Raw genomic sequence first — 24,878 nt, 5'->3', positions numbered from 1 at the left:
CTGCGTGTCGTGGAAATGCCTATTGTAAGAGAAGTGGGTTGCCAGCTGAACTTGTTGAGGAATGTTGCTAGTTGCAATGAGTGGTTGAATACCATGTGGTGATTCTGAACCCGGACCCAGTTAGTTCTCAGTGCTTCAAGGGCGGCATTGTTGCCTCTCTAGAATGAGTGTTGTCCTTGGATGATTATCAGTAATTTCTCTGGATTTACCTGGAAGTTCTACCTAACTGCCTGGCTCTGCCCCCGCCCCGCCTTGGTCCACGTTGCAGGGTGATGACGAACCAGAGATCCCCATAGATGGAACAGAACTGTCGCACTACCGTCAGCGGGCCCTCCTGCAATCACAGCCAGTGCGCCGGACGCCTCTCCTCCACAATTTCCTGCACATGCTGTCCTCCCGCTCCTCTGGCATCCAGGTGGGAGAGCAAAGCACAGTGCAAGATCCTGCCACCCCCTCACCCCCACCGCCTCCCCCTCAGCCCTCCACGGAGCGCCCCAGGACTTCCGCTTACATCCGGCTCCGACAGCGGGTCAGTTACCCCACAGCCGAGTGCTGCCAGCACCTTGGGATCCTGTGCCTTTGCAGCCGCTGCTCGGGCACTCGAGTTCCTTCCCTCTTGCCACACCAGGACAGTGTCCCCCCTGCTTCTGCCAGGGCTACTACCCCTTCCTTTTCTTTTGTGCAGACCGAGCCCTTCCATCCCCCGGAGCAGGCCTCGTCAGCACCGCACGACCCGGGCCTCCTGAGCCGGCCGTCTGCCTTCAGTACAGTCCAGAGCAGCACCGCCGGCAACACGCTCCGCAACCTCAGCCTGGGTCCGCCCCGGCGCTCCCTGGGAGGCCCTCTGTCTGGCCACCCTTCCAGGTACCACCGGGACATAGCCCCCGGGCTGACGGGATCTGAGTGGACCCGGACAGTGCTCAGTCTGAACTCTCGCTCCGAGGCGGAGTCCATGCCCCCGCCCAGGACCAGCGCCTCTTCGGTGAGTCTGCTCTCTGTGCTGCGACAGCAGGAAGGTGGCTCTCAAGCCTCTGTGTACACTTCAGCCACAGAAGGGAGGGGTTTTCCAGCCTCGGGGTTGGCAGCTGAGTCAGATGGAGGGAACGGCTCCAGCCAAAACAACTCGGGCAGCATCCGCCACGAGCTTCAATGTGACCTGAGACGCTTCTTTTTGGAGTATGACCGGCTTCAGGAGCTGGACCAGAGCCTCAGCGGGGAGGCCCCCCAGGCCCAGCAGGCCCAGGAAATGCTCAACAATAACCTTGAATCCGAGCGGCCAGGGCCGTCCCACCAGCCCACCCCGCACAGCAGTGAGAACAACTCCAACCTATCCCGGGGCCACTTGAACCGCTGCCGCGCTTGCCACAATCTGCTGACCTTCAACAACGACACCCTGCGCTGGGAAAGAAGCACACCTAACTACTCCTCTGGCGAGGCCAGCTCCTCCTGGCAGGTCCCCGGTACCTTTGAGGGCATGGCCGCAAGTGGCAGCCAGCTGCCCCCTCTTGAGCGGACTGAGGGCCAGACGGCCAGCTCCAGCAGGCTGGAGTTGGGCAGCTCTGCTAGCCCACAGGAGGAGAGGACTGTGGGGGTGGCCTTCAACCAGGAGACGGGCCACTGGGAACGCATTTACACCCAGGCCAGCCGATCTGGAACTGTGTCACAGGAGGCCTTACATCAGGATCTGCCGGAGGAGAGCTCTGAGGAGGATTCTCTCAGGAGGTAAGCAGGTGCTTCCCGGTCTCCTCCCACGTCCCTTCCTTTTCTCCTGATACCTCTTCCTTCAGCCCTGTGGGTCTTGGTGGCTGGATCTGGAGCATCTGGGACCCACGCATCTGGTTAGCTTCCATTGCATCTTCGTGGAAAATCTTGCTGTGGTGGCAGAAAGAGGATAAGGCCTGGCAGCCTGAGTCCAGTGACTCTGCTCGCTCATGTGACTGGCTCGGCTCATGGGATGTTTAGCCTTAAAGGAGAGTTGTGGGTGAGGTTAGAGAGGCATGAGGAGGTAGAACCATGAACTTCCTCTGCTTTGCTTTTTGGCCTTTTTAAAGGATTGTCTGTGCAGGGCTGATTATCGTTAAACAACAGAATATCCCAGAGAGGCTAGGGGGAAAAAATTTCTAATCATAAAAGAGAACTGTATTTTGTATTGCTTTGGACAAATTGTTAAACCTCATTTTTTGGAACATTGCAGCTTGACAAAAGGAAAAGAAAATAGTACATATAATATATATTGAGGACTTTTTTTTCTTGTAGCTATATATATATACGTTTTGGACAGTAAGTTAAGATTTTTTGAGTAGATCTTCCAGAGGGACATCACCTGCAGGTGGGGAAGAAGAGATTCATAGAAGGAAGGCCTCTCCATACTTGGCTCAGCATCCCAGGCAGCTCTTTCATGGAAGACACAGCGTGGGTGTCGTTGATCGCCCACCTCGTTTTCCGTGTATGACTGCGTGCGCATCTATCTTGATTTATTAGGAACTTCTTTCTGTAATTCTGTAAAGGTCAGATCTAGCGTAATCACCGACTCCCAGAATATGCCTGTTGGATTCAAGCAGCATATTTCTCTGCATTGCATCCTCTGTTGAAGCAACTGAAATTTCTGTGACATAAGCTTCTAACAAGGGTGGGAATATGGATTGTGCACATAATGTACTTGTTATTTTGGGAGGATGCTTTAGAGAGTTGCCCAGTTAATAAGTCTTGTCAAATTGCTTTTTTTTTCCTAGCACTGTGCTGGGCACTGTCAGGAATGCAAAAGAAGCTTAGTACCTGAGCTCTGCCCATTGGCAGTATAGAGTGCTGTTGTAGAGGCAGGACTTATTTACATGTAATTATATAAAAAATGTAAATGAGCCAAATGCTCCATTGTATGGTACTGAGACTCAGTGTAGTCTAATTTCAGAGAAAGGGAAGTATCATCAAAGAAGTCGTTGCGAAATCAAGCCTTGAAAGAAGGGTAGACTCTGGAAAGGGAAAGACCTTTTATTTTAGGGGAATAGCACATGCTGAGGAAGGGAAGAGTGTGGTGAATTCTAGGTAAAGGCGGTCACTTAAGGGCAGTTACTGTCTGAGAACAGAGAGGCTTGGTCGTGATAGGAAAGATGGATGAGATGACTGAGACTGTGCCCGACTGGTTGAGGCCAGTTCTGGTTAATATCGCCTACATTGCCGTCTTTGGAATACTTTGCTTTGTATAATGACCCCTATCAGGAGCCGGAGACTCTGTTCTTCCTTTTTGTCAAGAGATAAGATGGAGAAGGAAACGTCAACCCACTCCAGTGTTCTTGCCTGAAAATCCCGTGAGCAGAGGAGCCTGGTGGGCTGCAGTCCACGGGGCCGCAGTCAGGCACGACTGAGCTTCCGAGCACACGAGATGGTAGCAGGCATAGTGCCTGATGTGCAGGAGGCATTCAGGAAGTGTATTTCAAGGCAGCCAGTAAGGAGTGTCTTCAGCCACTGCCCGGAGAGGCTCGCAGTTCCTGGTGCACTGGCGCTGGGCTTGTGGTTAGCCTTCGTTCATTCTGTTCTCGCAGAACACTCTTCACGTGCTGCTGTGCTGAGAAATACCTGAGTCATTTAAAACAAACTGTACTGCTTGATGATAGTTAGAGATACCGATTACTGAGAGCCTACTCCTGTGTTCTATTTTTGCATTATTTCTAATTTCTAGAGTAGCTCTGTGCAAAGTGGGTATTAAATTTCCCATCTTTAAGTTGAGGAAAGAGAGGCTCAGAGAAGTCAAGTTTCTTGTTAAAGGTCACACAGTAGGTTGCTGAATGGAAATTTGAACTCTGGTGTGCATAAAAAAGATTTTTCCAATCTGCCCTCTGTGGTGTATTTCTTAAAGTGATAATCTCATTTTTAGGTGAAACATTTTTAGGTTTTCTTTCTTTTAATTTTTTGATTACAGAAATCTTCAAACATATAAAAATAGAGAATAGTAGTATAAATGAGCTCCCATAATATGCTTATCACCTAACTCCAGAAATTTTCAACACTTTCGTCTGTACCCCCTACCCTTCCTTTCCATACAGACATCATATAATTTTGTTTCAAAGTACTCCAATGTGTTTCTAGAGCAGTGCTGTCTAATAAAATGTTCTGTATCTGTGCCATCTAGTATAATATCTACCATCCACATATGGCTGTTGAGCGTTTGAAATGTGACAAGTGTGATCTGAGGAACTACATAGGTAACCACATGTGACTAAAATATTAATAGTCACTTCTTAATAATGTATGCCATTTAAAACCCTGAAACTAGTATTAAAGATCTATCAGAAATTTTTGTAGACAAGAGGTAGTGTATATTTGTGGTTTAAATAAAAAGAGTTCAAGTATTTAGAAAACGCATGTTGCAGAAGATGAAACCCCTTGTCATCTTGCTGTAAATAATTATATATATGCTTTTTAAATTCAAAATATACAGATGAATGGTTCTCATTGTAAAATAGTGTATTAATACAGTGTTTGGATACATTATTTATGGAGTTGCTTCTTTTCAGATGAGCTTGAACGAGATGAGTTACCATGAAGGTTGACAGCCTCCTCAGAAGTGAGGTATAATATAAAATATTCTAAGTGCACACCCATTAAAGAAGGGCCACCACTTCCTCATAAGCTGAGAGCTTGCACTCTGGTCTAAGTGAAGTGGCAGCTCCTCCTGCCTCTGGAGGTCCCACGCTCTCTGGCTGTCGGGCGGCCCTTGCTGGGGTTTCCCCAGCAGGTGTCACTGTTGGGCTGTTGCTGCCGCTGGGCAGGCAGGGATGAGAAGGTGTAATTGCCGTGTGCGCACGTCTGCTCGAAGGGAGGGGGTTTCTTCTTCAGCTTTGTAGTAGGAGATAGTCTAAGGAGGCATGTTTTGATCCTTGCTTCTACTGATACAATCTATAGTGTTTTCAGATAGTGAGAATATGAAGCAAAAGCGTGTGTATTTCAGTATAGCTCTGTGTTACTTAACAGTGATAACTAGCTCACAGTTTATCTCCTTTTGCCTATGGGCAGTGGAACGCGACTTTTTCTATAGTCTTGACTCCAGATTACAATTTATAACTTGGATGGCAGGCCCATTGCTTCACCATGAGAAGCTTTTGGGGTCTGATTGCCTTTGAGCTAGCAGGAGAAGAAGAGGATACTGTGGCTCCTTGCAGCAGGAGTCCCTGTGGCCCTGAAAGGCTGGTATTAAGAAAAAGAGAAAATTATTTTAAATTTCATCTTAAAACTGGAGACAGTGTAGAGTTTATGTTGCCCAGCCTCTGTCTCTCTCTTTTTCTCATTGATGCGGAAACTTAGATACAGAGAGCGGAAGTGACTTACAGAGGTGCCTGTAGCAAAGATGGGAGTCAGAACTCCTGGGTCCTAAGGAGGGCACTCTTTCCTCCTCTTCATTTGAAACAAATGCTTTAACCGTCAGTTTTCTCTGTGAAAACCTCTGTGGGCTTTTCTTTGTAAGAAACTGGAGCTCTGCTAGCTCATTTGTAATTATTGTCACTGGGTAAATGTAATCAATGTGATGTTTATAGGGACACGGGAGAAACACTGTTTTAGTTACTTGCCTTAGAACTGCATTGATTAGTTCTTTTATTTCTTTAAAAAATATTTTTAGTTTTACTTATCTGGCTGTGCTGGGCCTTAGTTGACACACTGGGCATCTTCAGTCTGGGATCTTTAGTTGCAGTATGCAAATGCTTAGTTGCAGCACGTGGGATCTAGTCCCCTGAGCAGGAATTGGACCCAGGCCCCACTGCATTGGGGGTGTGGAGTCTTAGCCACTGGACCACAAAGAAGTCCCTTTTTTTAAAATATAATTTTATGTATTTATCTTTGGCGGTACTGGGTCTTCGTTGCTGTGTGGGCTTTCTCTAGTTGTGGTGAGCAGGGGCTGCTCTCGTTGCCATGCTCAGGCTTCTCATTGCAGTGGCTTCTTTAGTTGCAGAGCTTGGGCACTTGGACTTCAATAGCTGCAGCTCCCGGGCCCTAGAGAACAGGTTCAGTAGTTGTGACTCACGGGCTCAACTGCTCCACAGCATCTGGGGTCCTCTCAGATCAGGGATTGAACGCATGTCTCCTGCATTAGCAGGAGAATTCTTTACTGCCGAGCCGCCAGGGAAGACCCCAATTTTTTTTTTTTTTTTTTTTTTTAGGCTGCACAGCATGTGGGATCTTAGTTCCCTGACTAGGGATCGAACTGGCATCCATTGCATTGGGAGCCAGAGCTGTAACCACTCAGCTGCCAGGAAGTCCTCGTTATTCCTTTTAAAGTGATTCCATTAGGGTAGTTCACTTTTAAAATCTCAACAACTGGGGAATCAAATTTGGGCTAAACCTTCTCTAGCTGAAATTACTGCATTTCTTCTCCAGATAGGTAACAAGGCCTTTTGTTGTTCAGTTGCTCAGTTGTGTCCAACTTTTTGCAACCCCCATGGACTGCAGCGTGCCAGGCTTCCCTGTCCTTTACTATCTCCCAGAGTTTGCTCAAACTCATATCCATCGCATCGGTGATGCCTTAGGTCTGAAATATTTACTACAAAATTCTGTGTGTTCTGAAAACAGATGTCTTTTGATCTGTACTTTTTCCTTATGATAGATGAAGACTGGGTGAAGACATTCATGGTTATAAGCTTAGAATTTGACCCAGACCCTAGAAGGTTAGAATTGAAAGTCTTCATTAGATTTCTGTGTTGTTGTTATTGTTGTTTTAAGACTTTTGTGAGGGGATTGCTTTGTTGGAGCAGCCTGAAACCTCTTGAGGCTTCATGAGCCAACAACTTGCTTAACCCCTTAGTCTCTCAGCACTAGTCACATGGAGATTCTACTTGAAGCTGCAGCAGAATGTCATTGATGGAGGGAAATACATGAATGGCTGTGTTCATGGGGCTAGTCCTGGTTCACAAGAGGCAGGAGGCAGACGAGAAATTAGGCAAGTACCAGACTTCTCAGCGTGATTGTAACATATGCAGGGGTTCATCTCAAGTAGTTCTGTGCCACTGACCTGAGTCTGCAGCGTTTTCTATATCTAAAATCAAGAGTCAGACCCGACTTAGCAACTGAACAACAGACTCAGCTTATTCAGAACCTAACCCAGAGGCCCCTTTTCCTTTGGGAAACCTTCTCTGACTGCCCCAGATAATCACCATCTCTTCTTTGCTGTTTGTGTCTGGACATAGATCCTTCCTTGTAGTGTCGTGTCCGTGACACACAACCATGTCAGTGAGCTCCCTAAAGGTGGTGATCGTGCCTGTATCCCTTACTGTACTTGGAACAGTATCTGGCATATAGGAGGTGCTCAACAAATTGAATTTCAAGTTGTCGAAGTTACGTTGTCTGTGATTCAGTATGCGGTGTACATCCTTTTTGCTTTTCTTTGGTAAAGGAGAAAAAAATCATTATATCGCATCCTTAGTCTCCTGGAGAGCTGTTGGCTCAGTGAGTGGTTGTTGAATAAACCAAGTGGAGTAACTAGAGTTGTACTTGGTGAAGATGCCGTCTCTCACTTGAGCTCAGGTGACCTGGAATTTGTTCTCTGCTGTTGCACCACTGAGCCGTGTCTCTAGCCTGTGTGTTGTCTGTGCTGAGGCCCGCTGTCAGCCTCTCGCACCTGGCCCGCTGTCCTTCAGGCTGGCTGTGCTGGCACCCCCAGGCCTGCACACTCGGTGCAGTGCTCAGGTGCCTCCTACGCCCCTGTTACTGGGACCGGCAGCAGCTCAGTGGTGTTAGTGTCCCCGCCAGCCAGTGCTTGTGTTTTGTTTTTCTCCATAAATACTCTCTGCAGACTCAGAGATGGGATACTTGATCCTGATCCGGTTCAAATTACACGTGAAGGCTCTGTTTCCCAATTTTGCTTTATGTCTCTTTCAGTTCTCTGTGGAAAGCTTGCTCTGGGTTTGCTTGCAAGTTGGCTGTTTGGGCATTGAGGAAAATGGGTTCTCTCATCTTTTTTTCCCCCCATTTTGGGGGGTCTGAGACTGATGCTAAAGCTGAAACTCCAATACTTTGGCCACCTCATGCGGCGAGTTGACTCACTGGAAAAGACTGGGAAGGATTGGGGGCGGGAGGAGAAGGGGACGACAGAGAATGAGATGGCTGGATGGCATCACCGACTCGATGGACATGAGTTTGAGTGAACCCCGGGAGTTGGTGATGGACAGGGAGGCCTGGCGCGCTGTGATTCATGGGGTCGCAAAGAGTCGGACACAACTGAGCGACTGAACTGAACTGAACTGAGCATTATTAAACTGAATCCCCCTTTTTTTTTTTTAAGTTTTAAAATGACTTTAGGTTTTGTGTTGTTTCCTGGAGGCAGAGTCCTTATATTAAGAAAGAGTTTTGCTTTACCTCTGTGATTATGCCCCTAAAAATTTGGTGGACTTGTTGTCTTTGATAGTCAAAATACGCCCTTCCTAACTTTTACGTTCTTGCTCAGAAGTTCAGGATTTGAGGAGAAAGAATAGAGGAGCATTCTTCATCGAGGGAATCTAATATCTGGATGGGCACGTCTTGACGTGGTCCTTCTGGGAAGGAGAACCAGGTGTTGAGAAATCAAAAAAGCTCTTGGTGGAATTAGGCAGCTTAGTGTTAAGAGAGTAAGAGCAGCTAGGGGAAGATAAACCCAGGCCCTAAAGGAGGAGGCTCCTATGAGGGAGCGTGGGTCTTTTTATATAACCCTGGGTTGGTGAAATAATTACTCTGGTCAGTTTATTCATTCATAAATCGACAAATATTTGCTAAGTACCTGTGGGGTGTACTATATATTATTTAAACACCACATCAAGTCTCTTATTCAAATGGGAGAAAGAAAATAAACATGTAAATAAGAAATCTAGTATACCAGTTGGTGGTAAATTCTATGGAGAAAAATATTTTAAAATATAGGGATTTCTAGGGTGGAAGTTTGCAGTGTTAAATGGGGTCATCAGAGGAAGTCTGGTAAGGTGACATAGGAGCAGACATCTCTTCCTTTAGGCAAGCAAGGGAGAAACCTCTGTAGAGATGGGGGCAAGGATGTTCACGGCAGAGAAGGACGAGTCAAATTCCCTGAAACGCTTGGCTGGAGCACAGCAAAGGATGGCGTGATAGAAGATGAAGTTAGGCGATGGGGACCAGATTATTCGGGCCTTCTAAGCCGTTTAAGGGATGTTACGTCCTACTCTGAGAGATCTGGGAAGCCGTGGGAAGTGGAGTTGCATGATCTTATATTTTAAAAGGGTCACTGTGGCTGCTGATTGACAATAGACTGAAGAGGCTCTGCTAAATAGGGTAAATTAAAGTTAGGCCAGCAGCACACACTTTTGGATTAACTTGTGTGTGGATTCTGTGGTGAAAACCTGAAGGCAAGAGTCAGTGATTGTGTCAGAATTAGAAGAACCTTAAATGTTCGGATGAGAGTTGCCAAATAAATAAATAAAGCCTCTTGGCAGGCATATTATCTGCAACGCCTCACCCCCATTCCCCAACCATGACAGCATGTTATTAAAACTGAGAAAGGGAGAGCCTGAAAACTTTGTAGTGAGCAAGGGATCATAAATGGAAATTGTGAGATGCCTGTTTTTGTTTTTTTTTTGCTCACAAAACTAATACGAATTCGTTTGTCACAAATCAAACATAGAAACGTGTGATTTATCTATCTATAGTACATGTCCTCTGCAGTGCTAACCACTGTTAACAACTTGTGTGTTAACTTCAGAATTTTTTTCTATGCAAATGAAAACACATTTTTCTTTGTTTATAAAAATGGGATCATACTAAGTCTACTATTCCACCATTTACATATTTCACTTAGTATGTCATGGACATTTTTCCATGTTGATGTGTATGGATGTGCACAGTGGTGCATAGCACTAACAGTGGTATAGTGTTCCCACAATCAAATGTACCCTGCTTGCGTCCTCTGTTGATAGCATCTGCGTTGTTTCTGGTTTTGTGTACAGAAGCAGTGCTGCAGCATCCTTGTGTACTTGCGCAGGTGCCTCTAGACGAGAGTACGTTTTCAGAACTTCAGTCGCTGGGGCTGAAGAGTATGAACATTGTTAATGATAACTGAAAATTCTATTCATTACTACTAATTTAAAACATATAAAATAACATTTTCTATTTTAGTGAATATAATTTCGTAGATATTCGTAAATTCATAGATTAGGACTTTTAATCCTGTGTCCTGGCCACCCCCCCCCAAAAAAAAAAAGTCTTAAGTTTCTCAGTAGTAAATCCTACCACCGGGTTTTTCAGAAATCTGATCCTCCAAGTTGACAATGACTTCTGTGCTTTTTCTTTTTTTTTTATTCTAAACATCTGCCACCTGGAGGTGTTCCTGTACTTTTCTTCTCCAACAGCCGTGTACGAGGGAGGCATAACCTTGGTTTCATCTTTGACATTCACTTGACTTACTGGCTTTGGGTCACCTAGTCTTCCTGGCCTTGCTAAATGATCCAAGAATCTAGATATCTGTTGCCCCATCATGAGGTGGTAGCATTTAGATATTTATTTGTTTTCAGGGATGGTTAAAACCCATTTCTCTCTTTGGCAGTTTGAGGGTGAGGATAGAGTAGAAGAGATGGTGGCCATTGCTGTTAATCTTTTCCCCCTTCTCTGCTCATCTGCCCAACCAAGTCACATTGTATTTGAGCCTCTGAATTCTGAGGGATCCCTGGCTGTATCTTCTGTATCAGGGATTGGGACTTTTGTCTGTGAAGGGCAAGCTTGTAAATATTTCAGGCTTTGCGTAGGCCATATGGTCTCTGTCGCAAACGCTGAACTTTGCCATAGTAGCACGAAAGTGGCCGCAGACAGTACGGAAGTGGATGAGTGTGGCTCCGAGCCAGTGAAAGCTTCACTTATGGACACAAATGCGGTTTTTATGTAATTTTCACATGTCATGAAATAGTCTTCCTTTGATGTTTTTCAGCTATTTAAAAATATAAAAGCCATTCTTAGCACATGGGCTGTACAAAAACAGGCAGCAGGCCAGATTTGGCCGACAGGCTGTGGCTTGCCAATCCCTGCTTTTATGTGAACATGACTTGGAATGGAAGAGAGTCAGGTGCTATGGTAATAAAAGGCGTTATGATAATGAGAGTCCCGGAAGAGGTAGGTCGTGGGCTCTCACACTTGTTCCCTCTGTCTGTACTTTGGACTGGATGTCCTAAGTACTTGCTCTTGTGAGATTTCTTTGACAGTGAAGAGCAGGCCTAAGTGCAGGAAGAATTTCGTTGTTTCCTCTGCTTTCTGCCCGGAAGCAAGATTTTCTAACCTTGCTCCATATCTATCTTGGGAATCGTTGGCAAGCGAGGAGGCTTGCCCTGGTGTTGGGGGAGGGTGTGAGCCTCCAGGTCCTCCAGGCAGAGTCGGCTCCACAGACAGCCCTTCCCCCACTGTAGGTCAGATCAGCACCTGTTGGGCGGTTATAAATTATCCCCCACCATCCCTCTCTCTGGGGCTGAGTGGTGTAGGGAAGGCTGTGTGCTTTGTAGATACACATGGAGAACTTGAAGAGATGCAATCACTTCTGTTAGTTCGGAGTGTTGGAGTGCTGGAGGGACTCCGGTGGGATCTGTATGTGTACTGCAAAACACATTTGTGGCAATTTCCCGTGTACTCATTTACCCGCTTCAGGTCCCCTTCTCTACTGGATCTGCTCAGAGTAGCGCTCTAAAGGATGCGTTGGAGGTTTTGCTGAAGACGATAACACCAGGTGTACGGGGTTCTGTTTGCATAATGTATTTTTATTGTAATCGGTCCCAGCCCATTAGAGCTGTGCAGGTAGCTTCTCCCCCTCCTCTTGGGCTTCTTATATATTTATGGGGTGGAGGTGGGGGGAGCTCCAGTTACATCTTCTGCTCCTTCTTGGAAGCACCTGACAGTGTGTTCACATGAGCACATCTGGCTGTAGTGGGTGGGTCTGTAACATTCGCCCAGAGATTGCAGAATAGCCTTCAGATACATTTGTTTGGCACTCACACTATTACTAAAAATTTCATTTTTTTCTACATAAATCTAGATTTCTGGATTCTATAGGAAAAAAAAAAACAAAAATGGACCTCATCCATTTCCATTTCCTGCTTTATTCCAATTTTGTGTTGGTTTCCACTGCATTCATTAGCTAAAGCATCTTCCTAAGTTCCCTACCAGTTAGCTCCACCAGGGGGAGGCACTGGACATGGCAAGACTCTCTCCTCTACCCCACCCCTCCTGCCTAATTCGAGGGCGCCCCTGCTGGCTGTAGGCTGACATGCCGACAACCTCCTCACCTGAGAAACTGCCTGACTCTTTTAATAGCAACAATTAATAAACTCCTCCTCTGTTTCCAAAGAGGGAAAGTAGGGGTGCCAAGCTCATTTGCTGGCTGGGACACAGTTAAGTGCGCGGATCTCTGTCATGTCAGGTTATGCAGTATGAAAGTGACCTTCCTTTAATGATGGACTTGTATAAAATCTTGGATAAGACTGCCTGCACCTCTCCCTGTGAGCAGAGAGCCTTGGACAGAGGCGTGGGTTTCAGTGAAAAGGTCGGTTGATTTGGATGTCAACCTGCCAGAGAATTAAAATCAAGTTAGGAGCAGGAGTAGAAGACTGTAATAGTAAAGGGGTCAAAGGCCGAGAATGTGACCCTGTCATCGAAGGAGAGTTGCGGCTTGTTAACATTTCCTTTTCCTTTGCTGCATCACAGACTGTGATGAGTGAATCTTTTTGCCTCTTCTGCTTTTTTCCTCCCCTCCACATGTTCATACACGTTTCTCAGTTTTCCTCTATCTCCCTGCTGTCTCCTTGGGTCACTTCACCTCTTCTTTTCTTTGTTCTGATGGCAAATGTAACCTATTTGGGGGGTCTTTTTTCTTACTGTGATTAAAAAAAAAACACGTAAGTTTACCCTCTTAACTTTTTAATGTACAGTCTTGTTAAGTCTATGCACAGAGCTGTACAGCAGCTCTCTAGAACTGTTTCTCCCTGCAAGAGTGAAATGATCATTGAACAATTCTCATTTCCCCCTCCCACCTTTCCCTGGTAACCACAATTCGGTTTTCTTTTTCTATGAATTTGATTGCTTTAGATCCTCATATAAGTGGAATCATGCAGTGTTTGCCTTTTTGTGATTCGTTTATTTCACTTAGCCTAATGTCTTCAAGGTTCTTCCATGTTTTAGCATATGAGAGGATTTCCTCCTTTTAAACAGCTGAATAATATTCAGTTGTGTATATTTGCCACATTTGCTTTATTCATTCATCTATGTATGGACCTTTAGGTTGCTTCCACACCTTGGCTATGTGAATAATTCTGCTATGAACATGGGTGTTCGAATGTCTCTTTGAGATTCTGCTTTCAGTTCCTGCGGATGTATACTCAGAAGTGAGATTGCTGGGCTATATGGCAGTTACAGTCTCAATTGTTTGAGGGACTGCAGTGCTGTGTGTCAGCAGCTGCTCAGTTTTACAGCTCTACCGACAGTGTGCCGGAGGCCCTGCTTCCCATAGCCTCATTGGGATTGCTATTTGCTGTTTTGGGTTTGTTTTGTTGTTTTGGAGATCTGCATCTCAATATTCATGAGATGATATGTCATTGTGGATTATTTGCATTTCCCTGATGATAAATGATGTTGAGCATCTTTTCATATGTTTGTTGACCATTTGTATATATTCTTTGGATAAATGTCTGTTCTAGTCCTTGGCCCATTTTTTAAAATTGGGTTTTTGGTTGTTTTTAACTTATTGGAGTTCTTTATATATTCTGGATATTAACCCTTTATCTGATAAATGGCTTACAAACATTTTGTCCTGTTCTGTAGTTTGCCTTTTTATTCTGTTGTTTCCTTTGCTTAAGTTTTAAAAATTTGATGCAGTCCCAGTTGTCTGTTTTTACTTTTATTACCAGTGTTTTTTTGTGTGTCATATCTAAGAAGTCATTGCCCATTCCAATGTCATAAAACTTTCCCCCTATGTTTTCTCATAAAACTTTCCCCCTGTCTGTGAGTTTTATAGTTTTAGGTCATATGTTTAGGTTTTTAGTCCATTTTGAGTTAATTTTTACCTGTGGCATAAAATAAGGGTCCATCTTTATTCTTTTGCATGTAGATAGACAGTTTTCTCAGTACCATTTGTGAAGGCTTTCCTGCCCTCATTGTCAAACATCATTTGACCGTATACACAAGGGTTTATATCTGGGCTCTCTATTCTATTCCATTAGTCTATATGTCTGTCTTTATGCCAGTACCGTACTGTGTTGATTACTGTAGCTTTGCAGTATGATTTGAAACCAGGAAATGTTAGGCTTCCAGCTAGGTTCCTCTTTCACAAGATTATTTGACTAGTCAGAACTCTTTTTGAGATTCCATATGAATTTTAGGATTTTGTTTTCCCTCTTTCTGTAAAAGAAAAAAAGCCATTGGGATCTTGATAGAGATTTCATTGAATCTGTAGATTGCTTTGGGTATTATGGATATTTAAACAATATTAAATCTTCTAATCCATAAACATGGGATGTCTTTCTATTGTTTCATTAATTTTTTCAGTGGTGTTAATTTATAGTTTTCAGTGTATAAATCTTCTACCTCTTTGGTTAAGTTTATTCCTACGTATTTTATTCTTTTTGATGCTATTATAAGTAGGAGTTTTTTCTTAATTTCCCTTTTAGCAGATGTAAATCTTTAAAACAAAAAGGAACTTTTTAACTTCAGAAGTATGTTTTTCCAGAAGTACAGCACTCTGTCTTTTTTGCATGCTTTTCTGATTCATTTTCCTACTGTCTCTTCTGAGTTCTCAAAATTGAGACAGAAGCTTGACTGATCATTTTCTGTTACTCCTTGAAGACAAAGGACTATTGCTATAATGGTCGTCCTAACAGAATTAATGATTTTTTTTTGTTTTGTTTTTATTTAATTTATTTAATTTTAATTTTTTAATTGAAGTATAGTTGATTTACAAAGAGTTGCTGAATTTTTAGACCCTCCTAGACTGACTCGATGGACATGAGTTTGAGTGAACTCCGGGAGTTGGTGATGGACAGGGAGGCCTGGCGTGCTCTGATACATGGGGTCCCAAAGAGTCGGACATGACTGAGCAACTGAACTGAACAGAGCAACTGAATTTGACAGCTGTGTTTTGGATGTGATAAGATTGGGCGTGTGGGAGAGGTGTCCATATATGAGAATGTGTTTGTTGTGCGATCTTTGGCCAGTGGTCCTCAAAGTGTGGTCCTCAGACCAGGAACATCAGCAGCTCCTGCTGATGTTAGAAATGTGAGTTTCTGGGCTCATTCCAGACCTACTGAATCAGAAACTGGGGGTGGGAGGCATGCAGTCTGTGTTTTTAACAAGCTCTCCAGATGATTTTGATATGCACCAAGTTAGAGAACACTGTTTTAGACCATCTAGGAACTCTTGTTATTTACTAGTTTGTTTTTATAATTATTTCTCTGTTTGTTTTTGGTGCACTGGACCTTCGTTGCTGCACGGGTTCTCTCTCGTTGTGGCGAGCAGGAGCTACTCTGTGTTGCAGTGTGAGAGCTTCTCTTTGCGATGCCTCCTCCTGTTGCAGGGCACAGGCTCTAGGCGCTCGGGCTTCAGTCGTTGAAGCACACAAGTTCGGTAGTTGGGGCTCACGGGCCCTTGAGCACACGGTCTCCAGTCGTTGCAGCGTGCCAGCTCGGTAGTTGTGGCACACGGGCTTAGTTGCTCCTCAGCACGTGGAATTGTCCCGGACCGTGGATTGAACCCATGTACCCTGCATTGACAGGCGGATTCTTAAACACTCGACCATCCAAAAACCCCTAGACCGTCTAGAAACTCTTAACATCACAACCACCATCTCATCCCTAAATCTCTGTAGAGCACTAAACTTCCTTTGCGTCATCATCACCTTCCTTTTCCCGTTTCCTCCTGTCCCACGTGAGATGCAGTGTTGCTTTAACTCGTAGTCTCCTTACTTTGCCCCTCTTTTCTTTTCTTGCAATGGATTCTAATAGAAGGGGTTGAATTTGAGCAATCTTGGATTCAAATTGTGGCCTTGTTCTGTGACCCTGAGGAGGTTAAGGATCCTCTCTGAACTTCAGTTTCCTCAATTCTAAAGTTATTATGATGCAGGTTAAATGTGTTAAGCATCAGTTGCTTTTACATATTTAGATGCTCAAGAAATGCCAGCTCTTCTCTCTTTTCTCTGTTATCACTCTGCCCAAAAAACAAACAAAAAAAGTCCCTGCTGCTGCTGCTAAGTCACTTTAGTCGTGTCCGACTCTGTGTGACCCCATAGATGGAAGCCCACCAGGCTCCCCTGTCCCTGGGATTCTCCAGGCAAGAACACTGGAGTGGGTTGCCATTTCCTTCTCCAATGTGTGAAAGTGAAAAGTGAAAGTGAAGTCGCTCAGTCGTGTCCGACCCTTAGTGACCCCACGGACTGCAGCCTACCAGGCTCCTCCATCCGTGGGATTTTCTAGGCAATAGTACTGGAGTGGCTTGCCATTGCCTTCTCCAAAAAAGTCCCTAAACAACAACAAAACTCCTTTTGCTGTGACACATTTCCTACAGGTCATTTTCTTTTCTGTTAGTATCCTTTTTTATCCTCCCAAGACTTCAGCCTTCACGGTGTGTTTGTGAAATCTCACCGTATGAAATTGAAGTAAACCAAGTACGTAAAAACGTGAGGTGCCATATAAAGAGGATAAGGAACGGCTGTTGTGATGGCACTGGTGCTGGTTTCTGCCATTAGTCTCTTTCAGCAGACACAGTGAGTTTCTATATTATAAAGTGCAGTAATGCAGAAAGTGGTCTGGTTCATAGCAGGGGAACGGAATATTATCTTCATTTTTCCTGCACTCTATTATAATGATACGTGCGAAAGAAACTGGTTCTGCCTCTTGATAAGAGGGAGTATAAACAGTCCCAAGTTCTAAGGGTGCCTTCTGTATTGAGAGCGAGCCATCCAGGGCAGAAGGGAGAGCCAGAAGGGAGAGCCTGACTGGGACAGGTAGAAAAGAGCAGAAAGTTTTTCTTTTGGCATTGACCGTTTTGACCAGAACCAAGACCTCATGCTTTGGACACACTGAGCAAGTTTGCCCTGAGTTTTATTGTTTAGGGTCAGTTTCCAAATGTCTTGTTTAGTGTTGTGTTTTGGTAGCCGAAGTTCCCTTGAGTACCAGTGCGATTAATTTAGGCTTGTAGCTAACTATGCTGCTGTTGTAGCTAGCTTGAAAGTTCTAGAAGATTAGAACTTTCATCTTCTTAGAACTATTTCCTTCATCTACTGATGCATAACCAAAAAACAAAAAAGCCTAGTGACTTAAAATAGCAGTTTTATTATCTCTCATTGTTCTTTGGGTAGAAGGGATGTCAGTTGGGAAGTTCTGCTGGTCTTGCTTGGGGTCTCTCTCGAGTCAACCGGAAGCACATTTAGAACAGCCAGGCCTCTCAAGGACTCCTCTTTCCTTGTGGCCTCTGCAGCAGAGTAGTCAGACTTTTAAGGTCGCAGCTTAGGGCTTCCAAAAGTGACAATTCCACGAGGGAGGAAAGGGAAGCTGTCAGTTCTCTTCAAGGCTTGGACCCAGAACTCTCTGCGTTCTCTTGATTAAAGCGAATAACAGACTAGTCTACATTCAGTGCGAGAGGAGACCACACAAGGTCAAGAATACCAAGAAGTATTGTTCTTTGGTCCCTCTTCAGATCCCAGCTACTTCAGAGACCATGTCCATTTTATGGACTACTGTATACCCAATAGTAAAACACTCAATCATTATTTGTGGTTTGAATCAGTGGTTGGATGGACCAATAGCCAAATTGGTGGTTGTGTGACTGACTGCTCTTGGTTTATTTAGGTGAGGCTCATGTGATTCTTAGGGCTGAGAGACCCATGTTTATGCCTTTATAGAACTGGTCCTTCCTCAACACTTGTCTTTCTAGGAAACCAGCTTTTTAGGAATAGTGACTTGGGTGGCCATGTGTTCCCTGCAGATACTTTTGGAAATTGTCATCCAGGGAAAGAAAAAAAAAACACTATTTATTAGGCTGTGTACTGGCTACTAATGTTTTTATTTAATCATAAAAACCTTGTGAAATGGGCATTTCCCGTTAAATTTGGACGCTGAGGATAATCAACTTGCCAGAGGTCACATAGCTAATGAGTGACCAAAGATCACGAGTTAAACTGCAATTTGTTTCTAAAGCTAAAGCATTGACTTGCCTCATATATTAGTTATTCAGAGCTTCCCTTCATTAATCTCAAGAGTATTGAGATATATCAGAGGGTTTCCCAAAAGCAGCACTATCAGCATTTGAGGCCGGATAACTCTTTGTTGGGGGGTTGGGGAAGAATGTCCTCTGCATCTTAGGATGCGACACCCTGGCCTTTACCCACTAGGTACCAGTGTACCCCCCCACCCAGTTTCCCCCTGGGGGACACCCCCTCCCACTGAAAACCATTGATAAGGTAGTTCATGATTTTCTGTCCTTTGACCTTGGCTGTTTTTTGATACTGTATTTCACAAAGAGCTTGCAGTGGCTTCAAACTGTCTTATTTTTGTAATTGTTACAATCATTCTGCCTGGTTCTGATGCTCTTGAGTCCTGCCTTTCTCTCATTGCCTCTCTCCTTTTTTGCCTTGTCCTTTTGCTTTTGTCTGATTCTGCTAAATAAAATGCAGCTGGATCAAGTGTTTTTAAGGACTTTTTACACAGGTATCGATTCTGCAGGCATTCACATCTCTGAGATTATAACCATTAGTGCTAGTGGAAAGAAGGCAATTTACATCTTCTAATTATAGTGGAGGGGAGGGGGATGCATAATATTTAGCATGTTGGGAATTAAATGGCTTCCGGGCTCCATGGAGTTAATCTTCATGGTAGAGTTGATTGATGTGCATGTGCAGTTCTTTTGGAAAACGGGGGTGGAGGGTGGAAATTGCAGTTTTTCTCCTAATTGTACTTTAGGTGTCATTTATGACGATTTCGTGTTGTCTAGACAGAAAAATGGTAGAGAGATTATTCCAGTGGAGTCAAATGTTCAGTCCAGAGGGAATCAGGAAGGTTGCTGAAGTCAGGATCAGGGTGGAAGGGCAAGTAGTATACTCCCAGAGGCGGATCAGTGAAAATAGAAAGTCACTAAGAGAAGCAGTTCAGTGTGAACCCAGGATGTAAGAAAAGTGATTGTACTCTGAGCTTTGGGTTAGCTCCAAGGCTAACAGTGGACAGTTTGGGGGCCCAGCTGGAATCTCTGCCCTCTTTTCTATTTCTATAGACTCCAGAAACCTCATTACTTGAACAGACATGCGCCAGGAAGGCTGCCTCTTGGCCCCTGGTTAATAAGTGCCCCAGCCCACTGTGCAATCCTCTTGTCCTCATTCTCCTGTTCGGCTTCATTTACTAACTTCCCTTTGTCATCTGGATGTTGACCCTAAGGTTTTACTTCATATTACAGAGTACAGTGTTTGCACTATACCCTGGTCGGTGGAACAAACGACCCTCGTTGAGGGTTTTTAACATTTCAGATCAGGAATGTGAATGTGAAAAATTGTCTGAGAAGAAATGTGCAAGGTTTACTGTTACTGAAGCTGCCAGTGATTACATCCTGCAGCCTTTGTAGTCTTGGTAGGTCTAGAGATAGACTTTGTTTGGAATTATCTACTATTCTGAATAAAATTAGCCGAGAACCCCAGGATTATTGAATTCTGTAAATGTCTTGATTTGGGGGGAACCAGTCAAGTAGGATACACTGCCTCAATTAAAGTCCACACTTGCATGTCATGGCTGCTGCTTGTTAGTACGTGTGCATGTGAACATCAGAACCGGCTGTGGAACTTGTTATTGATATGATCCTGCTTATCCTTTGGTGAAAAGCCTCTGATCTAAATTCCTAGTTTAAAAATGTCTGATCTGTGGGCCCACCTCCCAAGTCTCGCAAAGGAAGAATTTGGGACAGCATAAACATGTCCACATAGATGACCTTGGACCTTTGAGTTCAGATGCTGCCAAAAGTGAGTTTTTATTGTAAATGGAAGCTTCATGCCTATAGTGTGATGTGTTGAGGATACACAGGAGCTAAGTATAGCACTAACCAATCTTTTTACAAATGTATTAAACATAACCCACAAACTGTGTTCCACTATAGAATAAAATTTATTTAAAAATAAAAATACCCGAGGGCCTCGCAATCAGTGGAGGGTCAGATGTTTGCCGAGGGATCCAGCTGACTTTTCAGGCCAGACTTTTATGCAGCTGGACACACGGTTGCACGTCCCGTGTGAGTCGTCGCCAGCTGCTTCCCTCTTGGTGTCTGTGGCCATGCTAAACGCTGATGTTTCTTCATCTACTGCTCACCGCAGAGAGATGTTGAGGAGTATGGTAATGTTTTGTAAAGATGTTTTCAAGCTTTTCTGGTAAAAGCCTTTATTTTGAGCCCTGTGAGTTGTTTATGCTTGATGGCGGCACGATAAGGCTGAGCCGCACAACAGACGCTTTCTGTCGCATGTCTGTCTTTTCCCCGAGCTTAGCCTTTCTAGCAGTGCCACCTTGCCTTGGTGTGCCCCTCAGCAGGGGCAGGAGTCGCCTGGCGGGCCCTGCTGGCAGCTGCGTCATGTGCCGTAAGCACACCCCCTGGAACTTGGGGGCTGTACAGGGATCAGATGAGTGCCTATCGTTGGGTAACTTAAATGATAATTGCCACTGTGTGAAATGGGGAGGCTTGGATGCCTCCGCTATAAAGCAGAGATGTCAATTTGGAAATCATAATAGAGGTGTCATTTCAGAACACACAATTATTTTTTACGAAGAATAAGGGCTTGTCATCTCCCAGCCCTGGCATGCGCTGAGGCAGAGATCTGGGGCTTGCAGAGCAGGATGCAGAAGTGAAGAAGGCATTAGTGTATCCAAGTTTCTTTGGCCTCCCACCCCTTCACTGCCCCTGAATACACTGCCCTCCCTCCTCTGCGAGCTCTCTTTTGGCAATAAGCTGTCGGGGAACATCGGTGGTAGTTTCCCAGGCAAGTAGCCAGCCTCTGACTTTATGATTTAATAAGCCTCCCAGGGACCAGGCTGCACTGCGTTTATCAGGACAAACACGTCAGCACTTTAACCTGAGTGGCTGAAGTGACCCGAGGGTCACTGAAGGGTCACCCAAAGACTGATGTTAGCAGTTTCTGAACTAGTTCCTTCAGGAATTTCTGTGTGAGGTTTTGGACATCCAGAAACCTTGTCTGAAAGGCACGGGGTCAGTGACGGGCAATCAGATATATCTTCTTGCTTATTTTTCCAAATCTGCTTAGTCTTGCTGATTTACTCTCCTTGGATATTTACTTGCTTCCTTTTGTGTGTTCATTAGGATATGAGTTTTAATGGGGATAAAAAGACGACTTGGACCCAGTACTTGCTTTCATGTAGTCCGGTGGTAGAAACAAGAAGACGTAGGGAACTGCAGTACCAAGTGACGGGGAAGGCCTTTTAAGAGAGGGTTCAGCCACTGCGGGGGATGAGGGAAGCGGGGGTGAGCTTCTGACCGGAGGAGTCAGATATTTGAGCTTTGAAGGATTTTTATTGGCAGAGATGGGGGAGAACTTTCCAGAAAGAAGGAATGGCCAAACTAAAAACAGGGGTGAAATAGTGAAGGGTGTGTCTAGTGTAGCTAGAGTAGTAGTTCTCAAAGTGTGGCCTGGGGTCCCTGAAGTCAAAACTATCTTTCTAACAATGCTGAGATATTCTTTGTCGTTTTCTCTCCTTGTGCTTCAGTATTCCATTTTTCTCAGTTTTCATCTCAAATATAGTACATATTGGCAGATAAAACCCATATAAGCAAAAGCCCTTTGAAAGTGTTAACTGTGTATAAAATAGATAGCTAATAAGGCCCTGCTGCGTATCACAGGGAACTTGCCTCAGTACTCTCCTATATGGGTTAAGAATCAGAGAAAGTGGATATATGTATAACTGATTCACTTTGCTGTATACCTGAAACTATACAACATTGGAGATCAGCTTTACTCTGATAAAATTTTTTTTTTTTTAAGTTTTAAAGGAACTCTGAGACCAGAAAGTTTGAAAACCACTGGACCAGAGCATATAGTATGTTCAGAAGGAATGAGAAATTGGAATGCACAGCTTTGAGTGCCACACTGAGGAATTTGGAGTTTATTCCCTAAGCAGAAGGGAGTCATTCCTTTGAGTTTGCCTGCCCTGAACTGGACTAGCAGATGTCACCCACACACCAGAGCCAGACTGGGAAATTACTCACTAAGTGTGGGTCACCAGTGGCATCTTACTGGTAGCTCCTGGGGCAGCTGTCCTTATCAGTATATGAGCGTTTTAGCAGTTGATTGTTTCTTGTGTTGGAGAAGTCGGTACGTGTTTGTTGGCTTTAGTTTGTTGATTTTCTGTGCGATCTGACAACCAGTTTAAAAGCATATCTTTAGGATATAGTTGTTTATTAAGGAAGAGTTATCCCTGGCTTGTTTATTCTGTCTAGACTGTTACCCAGACTTCCTGCTTCTCAATCCTAATATCCAGTGAATTTGAAAGAAAGTTTCTTTCCTTTTGAATGAACCATCTCATCTGCCCTGACAACAACTTTGTTCTTTTCCAGAGCTTTCTTCTATTACTATTTTTTATTGTTTTCTTAGTCAGCAAAGGATACCGCTGATCTACGGAACCCTTGTACAGATTCAGGGTATTAATTAAGGTAGGAAGAAATAGTTGTATTCATAGAAAATGTTAGGAATTTTGTAGCTTGAATTGTCTTCTTGTTGACATGATTTTAGTAGGGCGTAATATTAATTTTTGATGACTTACTCTAGTGTGTAATACTTTAAGTTTTTCTGTTCCTTTCCATAGTGACTCCACCTTCTCTTTCAAGGGATTTTATATAAGCAAATATTTTAGAGCATGAATGGGCAGATTTTTTTTTTTTTTTCTGTAAAGGGCTAGGCAGTATGTATTAGAGGCTTATTATAGGCCTATCCCTATCTAGACTACTCAGCTCTGCTTTCCTAGCTCCAAAGCAGTCACAGACAATATTTAAATGAATGGTTATTGCTGTGTTTGGATAAAACTTTATTTATAAAAGCAGGCAGCTGGCCGAGTGCCTGTAGTTTGCCAAACCTGCTTTTTAGAGGCAGTTTGCTATTTTGAAGAAAGTCTTTTTAAGAAGTGAGTGATTCTTTTGCAAATGAATAGTTTTCTCTTTCGTTTTCAGTGGTTTACTTTTAGATTTTGTATATTTGATGTTTTAAATTTTGAAATAATTTCAGACTTGCGGAAAAGTTGCAAAAATAGTGCAGAGAATTCCCGTTATACTCTTCACTCACATTCACTGTATGTTAACATTTTACCACATTTTCTGTATTATTTCCTCTCTTTTGCTGTATCTATATATGAATATGATTATGCTTTTATTTGTTTAGTTTTAATATTTTATGTTTGTGATTATTGTGTTAAATATTGAATTTTATTAAAGTAGTGTGTAGTTTGATAGAACAGTGGCCTTTAGACTTAAAAAGAAACACTTCTCTTAGTAAAAGACTTTTGAGTGCTTGTGTGTATGTGTGTGTGATCTACATTATGGTTATACATTGAAATCAAATGTTCTAATATTTTCTTCCTGTTCTCCAGTGGATCAAAATAGCACAGCCCGTGGTGTACCTCACTGGAACACCACTGGCTTAGAGAATGAACTAGGCAAATTTGTACAGAAAAGTTTTTTTTCCTCTGTCATAGCTTCAATGACTCTTTAAAATATCTCTAACTGGAGTTCACAGGTCAGAGTGAAGGGGTACCTTCAAACTTCAACCAACTTGTCTGAGCCCTCCTAAGTCTTACCTGATTTCATATTACTGAATTGCTTGATTAACCATTAAGTCAAGTGAAATTTGTAATGGCCAGAGCAGAAGGCATTCAGCTGCCAATCTGTTCCATTCTCTTGCATCTTTTCCCCATTGATGGCTCTTGGCAAGAAGCTAACTGTGGGAGAGAAAGATCTTTCTTTGAGTTTCCTAGGAGTGATGGTGGTATTTACTTGTCTAGTCACTCTAGTTCTTTCTTTATTCAATGCCAATTGTAGCAGTCTTTTTTAATCCTTCAGATAGTGTTTGTGTTGGAACTAGAGAGCTTAATATTTCATCAGTGACACATGTTTGGGGTGCTGTTCGTAGTAACTGGCTCTCCTGATTTTGTGTATTAAAGTTAAAATGCCATGCATGTATGACTTGCCAGTCCACTGTATTGCCTGGGAGCAAATGGTGCCAACAGATTTTAGTAAGTAGATATGGGGGTATATGTTCTAAGAGAACCTCATCAGGGACTCCCTAGAGACAAAACTTAACGTTTTGGTGTAACTCTGTTTTAAGAAGTCTTCCTAATTAAGATCGGAATTTAGGGTGGGAAGTAGAGTTTGTGGAATTATAAAATAGAACTAGTAAAATTGAAATGACCTAACCCAAGCTCTTCTGGCTCAAGAATCTCCTATACAGCATGCCTAAAAGCTCATCTAATTTCTCTGAATGCTATCACTGCCTTGGCAGAGTAGGGGGAAACATTGTCCTCCTAATTTGGCAGGGTCATTTTAAAGAAGGATATACGCTGGTTTACTCTGGAGGATGCCCCTTGTCAAAGGGCCTCTGCTTATAAAGCAGCCATTTGGAGGGTAACACAACAGGGCTCAGCGATACTCAAGACTCAGTGCAGAGCCCATCGGGATAGAACAAGCTTCTGGGCGTTCCAAGGCAGTCAGCTGCTCCCAGATCGTGCTTCTGTTCTTCAGCTCCCACCTAATTCCTGTAGCACAAATTTATTAATAGTGAACATGCGTGCATGCTAAGTCGCTTCAGTCATGTCTGACTCTTTGCAACCCTATGGACTGTAGCCCCCCAGGCTCCTCTGTCCATGGGATTCTCCAGGCAAGAATACTGGAGTGGGTTGCCATGC

The 24,878-nt window shown here is 43.8% G+C and overlaps 1 protein-coding gene across 8 annotated transcripts in view; it reads left to right on the top strand.

The window, feature by feature from the left end:
• AMBRA1 (autophagy and beclin 1 regulator 1) overlaps positions 1 to 24,878 on the top strand; it is a 176,588-nt gene that overhangs the window by 33,758 nt on the left and 117,952 nt on the right. For 4 of the 8 annotated variants that reach the window (XM_088843287.1, XM_055423953.2, XM_055423955.2 and 1 more), the window contains one exon: positions 269 to 1,722. In XM_088843287.1, the coding sequence (XP_088699413.1) occupies positions 269 to 1,722 (1,454 nt within the window). The remainder of the gene's footprint in view (positions 1 to 268; positions 1,723 to 24,878) is intronic. The other 4 variants (XM_088843286.1, XM_055423956.2, XM_055423957.2 and 1 more) reach the window with 2 other exon arrangements.

This window comes from Moschus berezovskii, chromosome 14 (genome assembly GCF_049115385.1).
Source record: "Moschus berezovskii isolate FMDL1 chromosome 14, NW_MosBer_1.0, whole genome shotgun sequence".
Classification (NCBI taxonomy): Eukaryota; Metazoa; Chordata; class Mammalia; order Artiodactyla; family Moschidae; genus Moschus; species Moschus berezovskii.
This window is presented reverse-complemented; position numbering and strand designations above follow the sequence as displayed.